The sequence below is a fragment of the Oryctolagus cuniculus genome, chromosome 19, assembly GCF_051225735.1.
Source record: "Oryctolagus cuniculus isolate XC-2025 breed Fujian yellow rabbit chromosome 19, ASM5122573v1, whole genome shotgun sequence".
NCBI classification, from domain to species: Eukaryota; Metazoa; Chordata; class Mammalia; order Lagomorpha; family Leporidae; genus Oryctolagus; species Oryctolagus cuniculus.
Window position 1 is genome coordinate 42,881,935 of NC_142885.1, and position 12,964 is coordinate 42,894,898.

Sequence of the window (12,964 nt, forward strand, 5' to 3'; positions counted from 1 at the left end):
AGTGAGCCGCGGCGCCGGCCACTTTCTTTTCTTTTCTTTTCTTTTCTTTTCTTTTCTTTTCTTTTCTTTTCTTTTCTTTTCTTTTCTTTTCTTTTCTTTTCTTTTCTTTCTTTCTTTCTTTCTTTCTTTCTTTCTTTCTTTCTTTCTTTCTTTCTTTCTTTCTTTCTTTTTTGTAAGTTTCAAGAAAGGGATCAAAATGGCTAATACTGCCTACAGGGGGCTCAAATATATCCCTAGATTAAACCACGCAGGCCCCGACCTTGGTGGCTTCCACAGAGACCTGCGGCTGATTGCAGAGCCATGGGCAAGGCGAAAACCGAGACATGGACAGGTGTTTCCGGAAGTTGGCCTGTGAGGGGGTTAGAGGTCACGCCCTGTAAGGGAGATGGCGAATTAGCATCTAGAGGTGCCGGGTAAAAATCAAGCCGCCATCCTGTAAAATGCACAGCTGGCCTGCAAGACACTTGGGGGAATCCCCAGACAGCAGGAAGAAGCAGAAGCCGAAAACCAGAGCTCTGAGCTGCTGGGCGGTGATGGGTCTTGGCAGTGAACGGGCTTGGAGACTGGAGATGAAGCCCTAGTCCGGGAGCGAATGCCCAAGATCCTCAATGGGGGCCCGCTCAGGGAAAGAATGACCTAGGAAAAAAAACCTGGCCCCAGCCCAGGGAGCTCAATAAAACCTGTCTGTGTCGGAGCCCTGGTGACTGTCAAAGACCTCCCCGGAGAATTCGTACTCAGTCGTGCCCTCTCTTGGATCTGGGGTTCAGACTTATACCCTCCGCAGGCTCCTGGAAGCCCAGATGGAATTCACAAGTCCTGTGTGCTGCAGGGCTGGTAAATCGCCCTGGGCGGAAGCAAACAGAAAACCTCTCGAGAAAGACACAGCCCCAGCCGTGGTCACGTGGATTCCTGCAGTAAAGGCCCCATGAAGCTGAGTGGGCAGCCCCAAACAACGAAGCACGAGAGCAAAGAATGTCGTGAACCAGAGGGAGCCGACACAGCACGTAGCAGGCTTAGCTGCCGACCCAGGATCCCAGAGCGTAGACTTAGCGGGGGAAAGGGCCATGCAGTAAGCTTGGTTTAAATGCCTCAAACATAAAAGAAGGAATTGACATGAGAAAGGCATAAGATGGTGTCAAAAAAAGAGAGGGAGAGAGGCTTGCATGTGGCACAATGGCCTGCAATGGCCAGCATCCCATATGGTTGTTGGTTCAACACCTGGCCGCTCCACTTCTGATCCAGCTCCCTGCTAATGTGTCTGGGAAAGCAGCAGAAGATGGCCCAAGTACTTAGGCCCCTGCACCTATGTGGGAGGCCCAGATGGAGTTCCGGGCTCCTGGCTTTGGCCTGGTTCAGCCCCAGCTACTGTGGCCATTTGGGGAGTGAACCAGCAAATGGAAGGCCTCTGCTTCTTTGTCTCTGTCTCTATCTCTCTGTTTCTCCCTTTCTCTATAACTCTGCCTTTCAAATAAATAAATAAAAAATGAGAGGGAGAAGCTTACAATGAAGAGAAAGGAGAAAGAGTAAAATGAATATGTCTATTAACCCATCCACTCACTCATTCCCTCTTCCTTTGGCCCCTATTATGTTTTAGACCATGTTCTGGGTATGGGAAATAAAGATGATTCAGGAGATAGCAACTGGACTCTGCGTGAGGAAGACAACATGCGTTCGTCCACTTATCCATCTATTGACCCACACACTTGCCTACTCATCCATCCATCCATCATTCCATCATCTATCCATCTACCCACCCATTCATCTACCCATCTACCCACCCATTCATCCATCCAACCATCTACCCACCCACCCATCTACCCATCAATCATCTACCCATCCATCCATCCATCCATCCATCCATTTTTTATTTTACAGTATCTTCAAATGTGACAGGTAAAAGAACATCTTGACGATCCAGTTCTCTAGTTGTACAAAGACCATGAGGCCAGAAATACAAGTCACCTCTCTGAAGCCTCTACATGAACAGGTGCTAGAGCCAGAGACCTTGCCTTTTGGTGCCCCCCACCCCCACCCCTCAGCCTCTCCTGAACACTTTGCATGGAGACATCTGAGCTCTGAGCGCCTGCATCTGTTTCTGTTTCCGTGGTGGCCGTCCCCACAGCCCTCTCCTGTCAGCTGACGGGGACAATGAGAAGTGAGAGTCACCTAGCTCATGAGTGACAGAGTTAGGACAGGAGCCTTGAGCTCTGCCTTGTATCTGGTTTGTGTCTGTGTCTTAGCTCACCTCTAGTGCCTTCTCCCAGTCCCTGCACTTGGACATCCTGAGCTCCTTGAGGGCAGGGGCTGAGACTGATTCCTCCTTCATCCAGCACCCTGCTCGGGACAGGGTGGATGGGCCCTGGGAGGAGAGGCTGTGTTAGGTTTGTGGTCCCTTCTGCCTGGGGGCTTCTCATTCCCCGGCTGCTCCTTCAGCTTCCAGCATCCAGGGGATTGTCAGGGAAGCCCAGGGGTTGGAAGGGAGGCTCCAAGTGCACCCTGGCTCTCCAGAGCAGGAGGGGCAGAAGTGGTTCCCCAGGGGTGGGGGAACTTGGGAGGTTGCTGGCCAGCAGGGAACACAGGATAACTGCCCCATGCCGGAATCTCTCTGTCTGTCTGAGCGCCTCCGGGGAGGCACTCACCTTGGCCCTGGAGTGTCCAACACTTTCCTGATTGGCCGATCCACCCGTCCCTTCTCCCTTCCACAAACAAGAGTGGGGTTTGGGGGTCAATGCCTCCAGCAACGAACAAGGTCTACTCGTCGTTGTTGACGTCATCTTCGTTTTCATGTTTTACTTTCTACTTATGGCAAGTGATATGATACTGGTTTTCCATTTACAGAAATGATACCAAAAAAGATTCTTTTATTTCAAGTCAAGGTACTAAGCCAATAGTCAGCCAATTTAAAGAAAACCATAAAGAAAGTACACATTAATAGTACAATGGTACACTGATATGGCAAAAGTTCTAAAATACACGACTCGAGTTTGGGGAATCTGACTGTGGGGGACTCGGGGGTCAGCTGATACAGGTGGCAGGTAGGGCCATTGTCCTGGGCACATCTGTCACTCTGCAGCGCTCCAGCGGGCTGGCAGGGAAGGTGGCCCGAGGACACCCTTGGGGAGCTGCGTGCCCTGGGACAAGGCTCCTTTCCACGCTGGGTCGGACTCAGCTGTCCTTGCCCCAGATCTCCCTCACCATGGAGTGGTAAGATGCAGGGTTGAGATGGTGTCACCTGAAGACCTGGGCAGGGGAGCCCGCTGGTCTCCTAGGACCCTGGGTCCCCAACTGCAGGCCAAGGAGGCCTCTCCATCTTGGCTGAGCAAGTCCCTCGCTGTCCTTTGGAGGTCAAGGCCATGGCTTGGTGGTGAGCCGCTCCTTGGCCTGGTCTCGTCCTTCCTCCGTGCATTTTCTCAGACGACCTCACTGGGGATGCGGAGGGGGTGATGAGTGGCCGAGGGTGGATAAGAACGTGCCCGTGGGAAGTGGGGTCCCACTGCCTCCTGAGGACCCCAGTCCTGCAGCATCCGCGGAACTGCTTTGCTCTGCTGCTGGCTTCCCGGGCACACACTGGCCAAAGGCCCAGTCACTGAGTGGGTGCTCTTTCCTGCACGTCTGTACCTGGATTCTCTCTCTCTCTCTTATGATTTATTTGACAGGCAGAGTTACAGAGAGGCAGAGGCAGGGAGAGAGTAAGTCTTCCAACCACTGGTTCACTTCCCAAACGGCCACAACGGCCAGAGCCTAGGCCAATCCAAAGCCAGGAGCTTCTTCCAGGTCTCCCAGGTGGGTGCGGGGGCCCAAGGACTTGGGCCATCTTCCACTGCTTTCCCAGGCCACAGCAGAGAGCCGGATCAGAAGTGGAGCAGCCAAGACTCGAATCGGCACCCAAAGAGGATGCCAGCACTGCAGGCGGCAGCTTTACCCACAACATAGCACTGGCCCCACCTGGAATTCCTAATCCGGATGTCATGTGGCCCAGAGCCAGCCCCATCTCCAGCCCTTGGACCTACAGCCAGAGCAGCTGAGGCTGCCACCACCCAGACCCAGGGCAACTGGGACCTCAGCTTAAAAGTCCCTGAAGCAGGGTTAGGATTGCCCCCCCCCAAGCTGGAGCCTTGGCTCTTGGGGTACCTCTGAGGCAGGGTCCCGGGGAGGCCAGTCCCTGGGGTTCAGAGCCCCACACTGGTCCGGCCCTCTCGCCTCCAGAAAGCTGAGATCTGTTCCAGGGTGACCCGAGGCTGGAGGCCCCAGTCCGGTTCTGGGCTCCCGGGACGCGGCCTCCAGGGCGGGGGGCTGCCACACTGCCTTCCGGCCCCCGGCCTCGGTTCAGGCTCCGCCCAGCTCACCAGGCCTGCGGGGCAGGGTCTCTCCTCCCACGGATGGGGCCCCCAGAAAGTGCTGCCGCCTGGACCCGCAGATGAAGCCGTGGGTACCAAGGAGCTGGGAGCAGAGTTCGGGGCCGCAGGCGCAGGCGCAGGCGCAGGTGCAGGCGGCGCGGTGGCTCGCGCCTCCAGGGTGCCCCGCGGGGTGGGCGGGTCGGGCGCGCGCTCGGCCAGCAGCGGAACCGCGGAGCCGTACCAGTCCTCGGAGCGCTCTCGCGCCGAGCTCGGGGGTTCGATCCACAGCTCTCCTCCCGGGCGCCACACCAGGGTGGGCGCGCGGTGGCCGGGGTCTGGGCGGAGCGAGCGGCGGAACAGGCGTTCGGCCAGCACGGCTGTGGTCACCAGGAAGAAGGCGGTCAGGGAGGCCAAGGCCAGCATGATCGGAATGCAGGGCCCGCAGGGCAGCGAGAGCCACAGGGCCGCCTCGGTCGCCGCGGGCCCCTCCGAGTGCCCGGAAGGCTGCTGTGGAGTCGGAGGCATCTGGGAGACACGGGTAGGGGTGGGGGTGGGGTGAGTGAGGCAACGCTGACTTGGCCCAACCCAGGGAGGGAGGCAGCAGCCAGCACCCCAGAAAAGGCAGGAGAGAGACAAGTGGGCAGGTGCAGCCAGGCCTACATGGAGGCGCTCCAGCCCCCCCCAATCCAGGCCCCAAAGTGCCTCGACCAAAAGTCAAGGTCTCAAGGGCTTCTCCCCACCTGGCCTGGGACCCCTTGGGGCCTGCTGGGGCCTGGAGAGGAAGTGGGGGACAGGAAATGAGAAGGCTCCCTCCCAACCCTCCCCGGGGCGACGCCCCCCTTCTGGCCCCTAGCGGGGTGCGCCTCGCCCCCCTCCACTCTCCTGGGAGGTGGTCCTGCCTCTGTAGGCCCCAGCAAACTGTCTGCCTTGTCTGGTGCCCGTGGCCAGCCATGCACCCGTGCCAGCCCGGCCAGTGCCAGCCCCGCCAGCTCTGCCCAGGCTCTGCCCCCCGCCCAGCTCCCTCAGTCCCCCAAACCCCCCATCTGCAAAGGGCTCCTCACCTCACCCTGTCTCAGAGCCGGGTGCCTCGTCCTCCTTCAGAGGCGCTCTGCCCTGTGCATGCTGGGAGGCCCAGCCAGGGCGGAAGGGAGGGCACCACCTGTTGCCAAGCAACGGCACCCCACTCCCCCGGCCCCCGTGGAGCGTCTCCAAGGCGACCTTGGGGGGATGTGGTCACTGTGGTGAGGAGGCGTTTCCTGGAGAAGGTGGGGCCGGAATGGGGCAGTGGCTCTGTTGAACTTGGCCTTGCCCTTTTAACCAGCCCCAGGCCCCAGAACATTCTGCCAAGGCCAAGAGAGAACAGAGACTCTGGCTGGGCTGTCCGCTGTCCGGTCCCAGAGCACCATGGTGCCTCCTCTGTCTGCTCCAAGCCCCACCCCACCCTCTGGGCCCCTTACAGAGGCACCTGCCATGGGGCCCCCACCCCCACTCCTGCTTGGCCCAGCACCCAGGACATCTTCACGTTTGGAACCAACCTAAGTCTCCTTGTCTCAAGAACTTTTTAGCCCCACACTGCGTTGTACTTCAAAGAGTTCCTGGGGAAATGAAGTTAAAAGAGAAGTTGGTCTTGGGTGTCTGGCATTGGGACACCCACATCCCGTGTGGAGTGGCTGGGTTCCAGTGCCAGCTCTGCTGCTCACTCCAGCTTCCCGCTAACGCACACCTGGGAGACTGCAGGTGATCGATCAAGTACGTGGATCCTTGCTGCACAGGTGCGGAGACCCGGACTGACTTCCTACCTGTTGTGAGCATTTGGGGAGTGAACAAAAGGATGGAAGATATCTCGCCTTCTCTCTGTTTCTCTACCTTTGAAATAAAGTCGAAAAAATGTGAAAAATATAAGTTCCTGTTGGTGCAAAAGTTTGAAATGCATGCCTCGGTTTTTTTTAAGCCATGCACAGTCTCCATGAACTTTGCAAAGATCCTCTGTGATTTTCAAACTGTTTTACACCAAAATTAACTTATCACTGCATTCTATTTTCCATGAACTTTTTGCAGTACCCTCGCATTGCGAGGGGAACCTTGGGTAGCAAAGATGCCAGACCTTTGGCAAGAGTCCAAGGTATAAAAACAGGCTTGGGCCTGTCTCCAGGACCCCACCATCTGCTGCCACTGTTCTTTCTGCTGGTGCCATGTGTTGGAGGAGGCTGGGAACGGAGTGTGACGGCACGCCCTCAGTGCCTGGAGTCCAGGAATCTTCTAGAAATTGTCTGCTTTGACTCATTCAGCAGCAGGTGACAAAAGAGAAACCTAAAAAAAAAAAAAAAAGGAAGGTGATGTTCCCAGAGCCACACCACCCACGTGTGTGTGTGTGTGCGTATGTACGTGTGCATGCGCGCATGTGTGTGTGTGCGCACGTGAGTGTGCATGTGTGTGTGTGCGTGTATGTGTCACAGGGGGCAGGGGCTGCGGGGGAGCAGAGCTATAAAAACCTGGTCTGGTAATAGACATTCATAGCTTCTTTTGCAAAATGACAGCCATTTAACGCGCCTACAAAAATATGTTGACAAGTTAGTGTCTTAGAAAAAAAAAAAAAAGATGGCCACTGGGCAGGCTGGCTGGGAGAGGTCTGTCCCGCTAGATTCGAGGAAGGCTCCAGGAGCAGACTGCAGTGTGAGGTCGGGGGAGGAGGTGGCGGAGGAGGCCCAGGACACAGGCAGAGCCCCGAGGGGTTTAGGATCCAATGCGATTACAGCCTTCAAATAGAGCCAGCGCTTGCACTCAGAAGTGGTTGAGTTGGCAAATCTTTTGTCATATGTGTTTAACTACAAGAGGAACTTGTTTGGTTTGTTTTTAAAGATTTATTTATTTATTTAAAAGGGAGAGTTAGAGACAGAGAAGGAGAGACACAGAGAGACAGAGACAGAGAGACAGAGAGAGAGAGGTCTTCCATCCGCTGGTTCACTCCCCAGATGGCCACAACAGCTGGAGCTGCGCTGATCCAAAGCCAGGAGCCAGGAGTTTCTTCCGGGTCTCCCACATAGGTGCAGGGGCCCAAGGACTTGGGCCATCTTCCACTGCTTTCCCAGGCCACAGCAGAGAGCTGGATCGGAAGAGGAGCAGCCAGGACACGAACTGGCACCCATGTGCGATGCCGGTGCCGGAAGCTGCAGCTTTACCCACTACGCCACTGTGATGGCCCCCAATAAACAAATCCTTTTTTTTTTTCTTAAGAGTTGCTCTTTATCCCAACCGTCCTCACCTGCCCTTGCTAGATCTACTTGAGGGCCTGAATGGGGAGGGTCAGGACGGTCAGCAGCACCAAGAGTGTGGAGTTGGCTACGAAATTCCACAGCCCCCACCCTCCCCTGTGCCCTCCCCAGGGAGATCCACAGACCTACTCTGTCCCATGCAGTGGCCACCTTACCCCCACATGGCTGTGCACATTCCAGTTAATCCAAATACATCTCCGGGTTATGTCTCAAGTGTTCCATGGACACAGGCAGCTAGTGGCCATGTTACCGGAGAAATTGCAGGGTTCTTGTCTTCGCACAAGAAAGAATTCAGGCGTGAGACAGAGAGTAGTGGGAGGTAAAAGTAGCAAAGTTTATTAGGAAAGGGACATCCATAAGAACGGATGGGCACCTCTCCAGACAGGACCTGAGAGAGAGTGCCCAGTCGCTCGGACTCGGGGCGGGGGTGGGGGGGGGAGAAGGAGCAAGGTTACATAGTTGAGTGCAGAGATTACACCTGGCCAGACCAGGCAGGCCACTCAGCAGAGAGGCAGAGAGCGTGCAGTTTTTAAGGAGATGGGTCTTGCTTCCCCACCTCTGTTCCCCTTGGAACAAAGGGCTTTTTGGATGTAAATAGAAAAACTTCTGAGTTTTCTCTTGAAGGTCTGAAACAAAGGACTTTATGGATGCAAATGTTATCAGCCAGGAGGAAGGGTGGGCAGGACCCCCTAGAGAATGGGGATCCAGAGCAGGGTGTTTGAAATGCAGATACTGGGCTGCACCTGAGAGATATCAGGTGGAAGGGGGCAGGCAGGGCAGGATGTGAATACCGGGCTGCCCCTGAAACACCATCAGGATGACTTTGAGATGCAGCATATGCTGGTCATAGATGGCTTCTCTTTAGGCCTTTATGTCGCACACACATAAGCTCATAACTGACTTCCCCCCTCAAGAGGCAATACCCAAAATTCTTCTTTGGGATTATGGATGGAGATCCGTTTTCTGTAACTTCTTCAAAGCTGGCATGTGGGCGTCGAGGGGGGTTTGGGTATTTCCTCTTACTATCTGTCTTATGGTGTGCAACAGTGGCCTTGGAAAGACTGTCCTACTCGGTCCAGAGGGCTGTTCAGGTCATCCAGTGGAATGGGCTGGAAGCCTTGTCTGACGACCATTTGGAGTTCGACAGCTTTTATTCTGTTAGAGACAAAACAAACAAGGGCATTAAAAACACATGGTCCAAAGAGAAGCAGCAAGATTACAGAGGTTATTGGGCCAAGGAGAGGGAATAGCCAGGATTTCCATGACCAGATGTCAGGCCAGAAGTTCCAGCCCTGCTTGGCCTGGTCCTGGAGCTGTTTGGCTTTGTCCAGGAAAAGTACGAATTTGGATTTGTACCTGTCTAGTCTGATTGACCGAGAGACAACATTCTTCCTAGAACATGGCACAGACACCCCCCAGAACAGCACTTAGCATGTCCAATTTCTTTCTTTCATAACCTTTTGTGACTTCCACACACCCTCTTCAACTTACTTGAAACATGCCATCATTTCCATTCCAGTCTAGAGTAAACTAGCCATCAGGATTCTTACAACCATGTCCTTTCCTTATTTAAAAAGCTCTTTCCTTTTTAACCCTTCTTGCCAAGAACACTCTTTCCTTCTAAACCTTACTTACCAAGCACACATTTTTATCCTTGTGATGTTTTCCATAGAGCCTGGTTGGCTCTTTCTACCTTACCACAAGTCTGAGGTCTCCATGCAGAGTGAAGGTGCCTTACAAATCCCCTGTGTGATCTAGAGCTCTGGTTAAGGCAATCAGTTTGCTAACTGAGCAAAAGTTCCTGGGGGCAGAGCACGCTTCAGTAACGTGCCATGCTGTAACTGTTGCATACCCAGAGAAGCAGGTCCCATCTGACAAAGCTGCTTCCATCTTGAACCAAACTTCATGTGTGTTAGTCAGGGGGCTGTCTTTTAGGTCCCTTCTGCTGGCATAGATCAAGTCTATAGTCTCAGCAGAGGAGTGGAGGGGACCACTTTCCCCCTGGGTTAGAGTAGAGCAATACCTTATTTTTACCTGAGGGTTTTTTAGAAGGAGGACCTGATATTTTAGTATTCTGCGATCTGTGAGCCAGTGAGAGCCCTTTTGCTCTAATAGAGAATTTATTTGGTGTGGGGTATAAAGGGCAATGTCTTGTCCCACTGTAATTCTAGATACCTCCTCTGTCAGCAAGGCAGTTGCTGCCATTGTCTTTAGGCAGTGAGGCTATCCTTGTGCAACCATGTCTAAGGTTTTAGAAAAGTAGCCCACAGGTTGCTTAACAGGTCCCAGATCCTGAGTTAACCCTCCTAAGTTGCCTCCCTTCCTCCCAGTGATGTGCAGCTGGGAGGGTCTCTCTGGATTTGGCAGTCCTAGCACAGGGCTTTAGTCATAGCATCCTTTAGTTGAGCAAAGGCTGTGGTTTGCTCTTTCCCCCAAAGGAGGGGTCTCTGCTTTGGCTGCCTGTCGAGAGCCTGGTTTAGGAACTGTGCTGTTTTCCTGTATCTGGGAACCTGATAGAGAAAACTGGGACTGCCTGAAGTTTGCAGAAGTAGGAATTTGCTGCATGGCCCATATCCTCTCTGGGGCAGGTTTTCTCTCCCCAGGGGTGAGGATAAGGGTTAAATAATTAACACTCTAATGGACTAGCAATGCTTTGTTTTCCTCTGGATACCCAGTAGCTAGTTTTGCTAGGAAGTTAACCCAATGTACAAGACTAGAGTCTCAGGCTGGGAAAGGAGACAGACTAACAAATCATTTACATTTAACCATCTACATTATGGACTATTGTGCACCCCCCTTAAGAGATAGGCCCTTTAAGTCCTCAGTGAGGACCTGTCCAAATAGGTGCAGGACTATCTGAGTTAGCTGTTACTGAAAGCCCTGTGTTTAGGAACTGGCAGGGAGGGCTTTCTAAGCTTAATGCTATTGGATAGACTTTTAAGGCCTGGCTGGGTGTGTGAGGCCCAGACCTATCCATGGGGTGCTGGAAGAGAATTGCAAGAGATGCAAATCTCCTTTAAGGGAGGCCCCCTGTTGACTTGGATTACATGGCTGGACTAGGAGGAGAGCTGAATAGGAGGCTGATGGAAATAGGCAACTTGCATGTCACTGACCCTAGGCCATCCCCTCAATAGCAGTGGCTGGAGCTGGAAGCTGGGCGGAGGCTGGGCAGAGCCAAAGGCTTTTTAGCTCAGGGCCACAGGGTCTGTGGTTCTGAACCAGGAGTCCTTCGACACCCAGGGCAGTTCCGTGTCCAGTGGCCTTGCTCTTGGCAGCGCTGACAGAAGGCATTTGCTGTCATGACACCTGCTTGCCCAATGCCCTGGCTCCTCATATCAGCAACAGGTGCCGTTTGGGGTGCACTGGCCTTGCTGGGTCTCCTTGACGGCAGATCACTGTGTAAAGCAGCCATGGATTGGCCTGTTGCCCATCCTCTGCTGCTTGCTTGCTCCTCGTTCTCCTGGTCTCTAATAAAGTAGACCAAATAGGCAGCCTCTATGATGTCAGTCAAGGGGGTGCTCAACCCATCCCTGATTTTTGAAGATTTCTTTAATATCAGGGTGAGCTAAAAAACTATGGTCATGGGCAAATTCTGACACTTAGTATTTTCCTGCGAGTTGAGACCGCGCCCATGAGGAGAACTATGACCCTTTAGGTAAGATCCACTGTGGTGACCTGCTTGCATACTTTGAGGTCATCAGTGCAACTTCCTATCTATCCCTCAGTTTGGTTTAAAAGGGGAGTTCTGCCCATTTACCACGTACACCGAAAAATCGATCTAGCTGTCACATCAGTTCATAGTTTAACCTCTTTTTCTGGCTATGCTGTTTGGGGGCCCTATACTGTGGCCAGGCATTATTACAGAAAAGGTCAGTCATCTCTTACATCAGGTCTGGGGATCAAACCGTACATCACAGTGGAGAGTCCTGCAGAACAGTAGTAACTTCCCTTCTGGAAGAGAAAAGAGGAGAAGTGAGGCAGCGAGTCGGGTCTCTAGCCTGACTTCCTGGGCTTTCAGATTTAACTGGCATTTGACCAGTGCTTACTGCATAGCCTGACTTAGAGAGGAGAAATAGTGGCAGAGGTCTCTGCCATCCCTTGGCTTCTGGGTATTTACCATGTAGCCAGTGGGCTATGGGCCTGGGTTTCCGGGTTTAACTAGTCTTACCGTGTAACCCATAAGTTTAGGTTTTGGGCTTCCGGGCTTTCACCGTGTAGTTGTGGACACTAGAGTTTTCTTGGGCTCCTGGAACCCAGTGCTCTAGCATCTGCCGCATAACCATCCCCTGTTGGCTCTAAGTCTCTTTTGGAACACTTTCTCCCTTTTGGCTAGACCTCTGTTTGATCCACATTTGAACTAGCAATGCCTGGTTGTTCAGCGTTAGCTGGATGGAGACTGTGTCAGCCCCTGTTTAAAGGATTTGGCTTCTGAGCCAGAGACTGGAGCAGCTAGAAAGAAACACATTCATTGTCGCTCCCCCTCTTCGCGGAGGAACGACACAGGACCCCGCGCTGTTCTCTTGTCTGCTCGGCCCTCCCCACCTCCATTGAGGGGCGGGCCCCCCTGCCACTTTCCCCACTTCCGCGGGGGAGCGGCACACCGCTGGCCAGCTCGGGGGCTGTCGGCCAGCTCGGGGGCTGCTCAGATGTTCCTCAGGTGTTCCTGGTGCATGTTGGCTCTCTCCTCCTTTATAGTCCTCTTCCACCAATCCCAACTCTGCTACCCACATGCCTAGTACGCTGCTCTCCTCCAATCAGGAGCAGGATCAGCTCCTGCAGGTTATTGGTCGAACTGGAGGCAGCTGTGTAGAAGCCGTTTTCTCCTCTCCCAGCGCCATATTGTGGGAGAGCAGATGCATAGAATAAGTCTTAATTCCAGTAACTTAGTCTAGTCCCAGTTGCTCCCCACAATTTATAACTGAAGTTTAGCATCATTTCACATCTTGGCACCACTTTTAATCTAAACAGCCTGATTGGTTATTATCTCTGCAAGATGAGAGATCTATCTTTTGACATCTCCAGGAGCCCTCTGGAGATACCAAAAGTCCAGAGAATTTAGAACTTTGATTTTCAGAAAGTCTGTTAAAGGTGCCAAGAGAACTTAGAGTATCTGGTCAAAATAGAATTCCTTAACATCCTGAAATGACAGCCATTCATTAGTCAGGGTGATTTTAACACTTTTAGACCAGATCTGTCATAATGATATGTAACAATGCTTTTCATCAATCTGAACTTAACAGAGACGGTTGAGTACACAATAGATTACTTTGGCAGAACATGAATTCTAGGTCTCTTGTTGTCGAATAAACCAGAAATAAAAAAAACCTTGAACATAAGAGTTAGCACACAAAGTCA

At 53.0% G+C, this 12,964-nt stretch overlaps 1 protein-coding gene across 2 annotated transcripts; it reads right to left on the reverse strand.

Moving 5' to 3' along the window:
- Window positions 1-2,824: 2,824 nt before the first annotated feature.
- C19H16orf54 (chromosome 19 C16orf54 homolog) lies at window positions 2,825-5,447 on the reverse strand. Of its 2 annotated transcripts, none has more exons than XM_070064870.2 (2): window positions 5,404-5,447; window positions 2,825-4,862 (listed from the first exon to the last, which is right to left on the reverse strand). In XM_070064870.2, the coding sequence occupies exon 2, from the start codon at window positions 4,860-4,862 to the stop codon at window positions 4,170-4,172; it is 693 nt and encodes a 230-aa protein (XP_069920971.2). In that variant the 5' UTR covers window positions 5,404-5,447; the 3' UTR covers window positions 2,825-4,169. The 2 variants fall into 2 exon arrangements, with proteins under 2 accessions (XP_069920971.2, XP_017193249.4); XM_017337760.4 differs by having other exon boundaries at window positions 5,399-5,447.
- Between the last annotated feature and the right edge of the window lie 7,517 nt (window positions 5,448-12,964).

Excerpts from the sequence above, each read along its gene's own strand:
- C19H16orf54 (XM_070064870.2), bottom strand. The coding sequence starts at position 4,862 with ATGCCTCCGACTCCACAGCAGCCTTCCGGGCACTCGGAGGGGCCCGCG.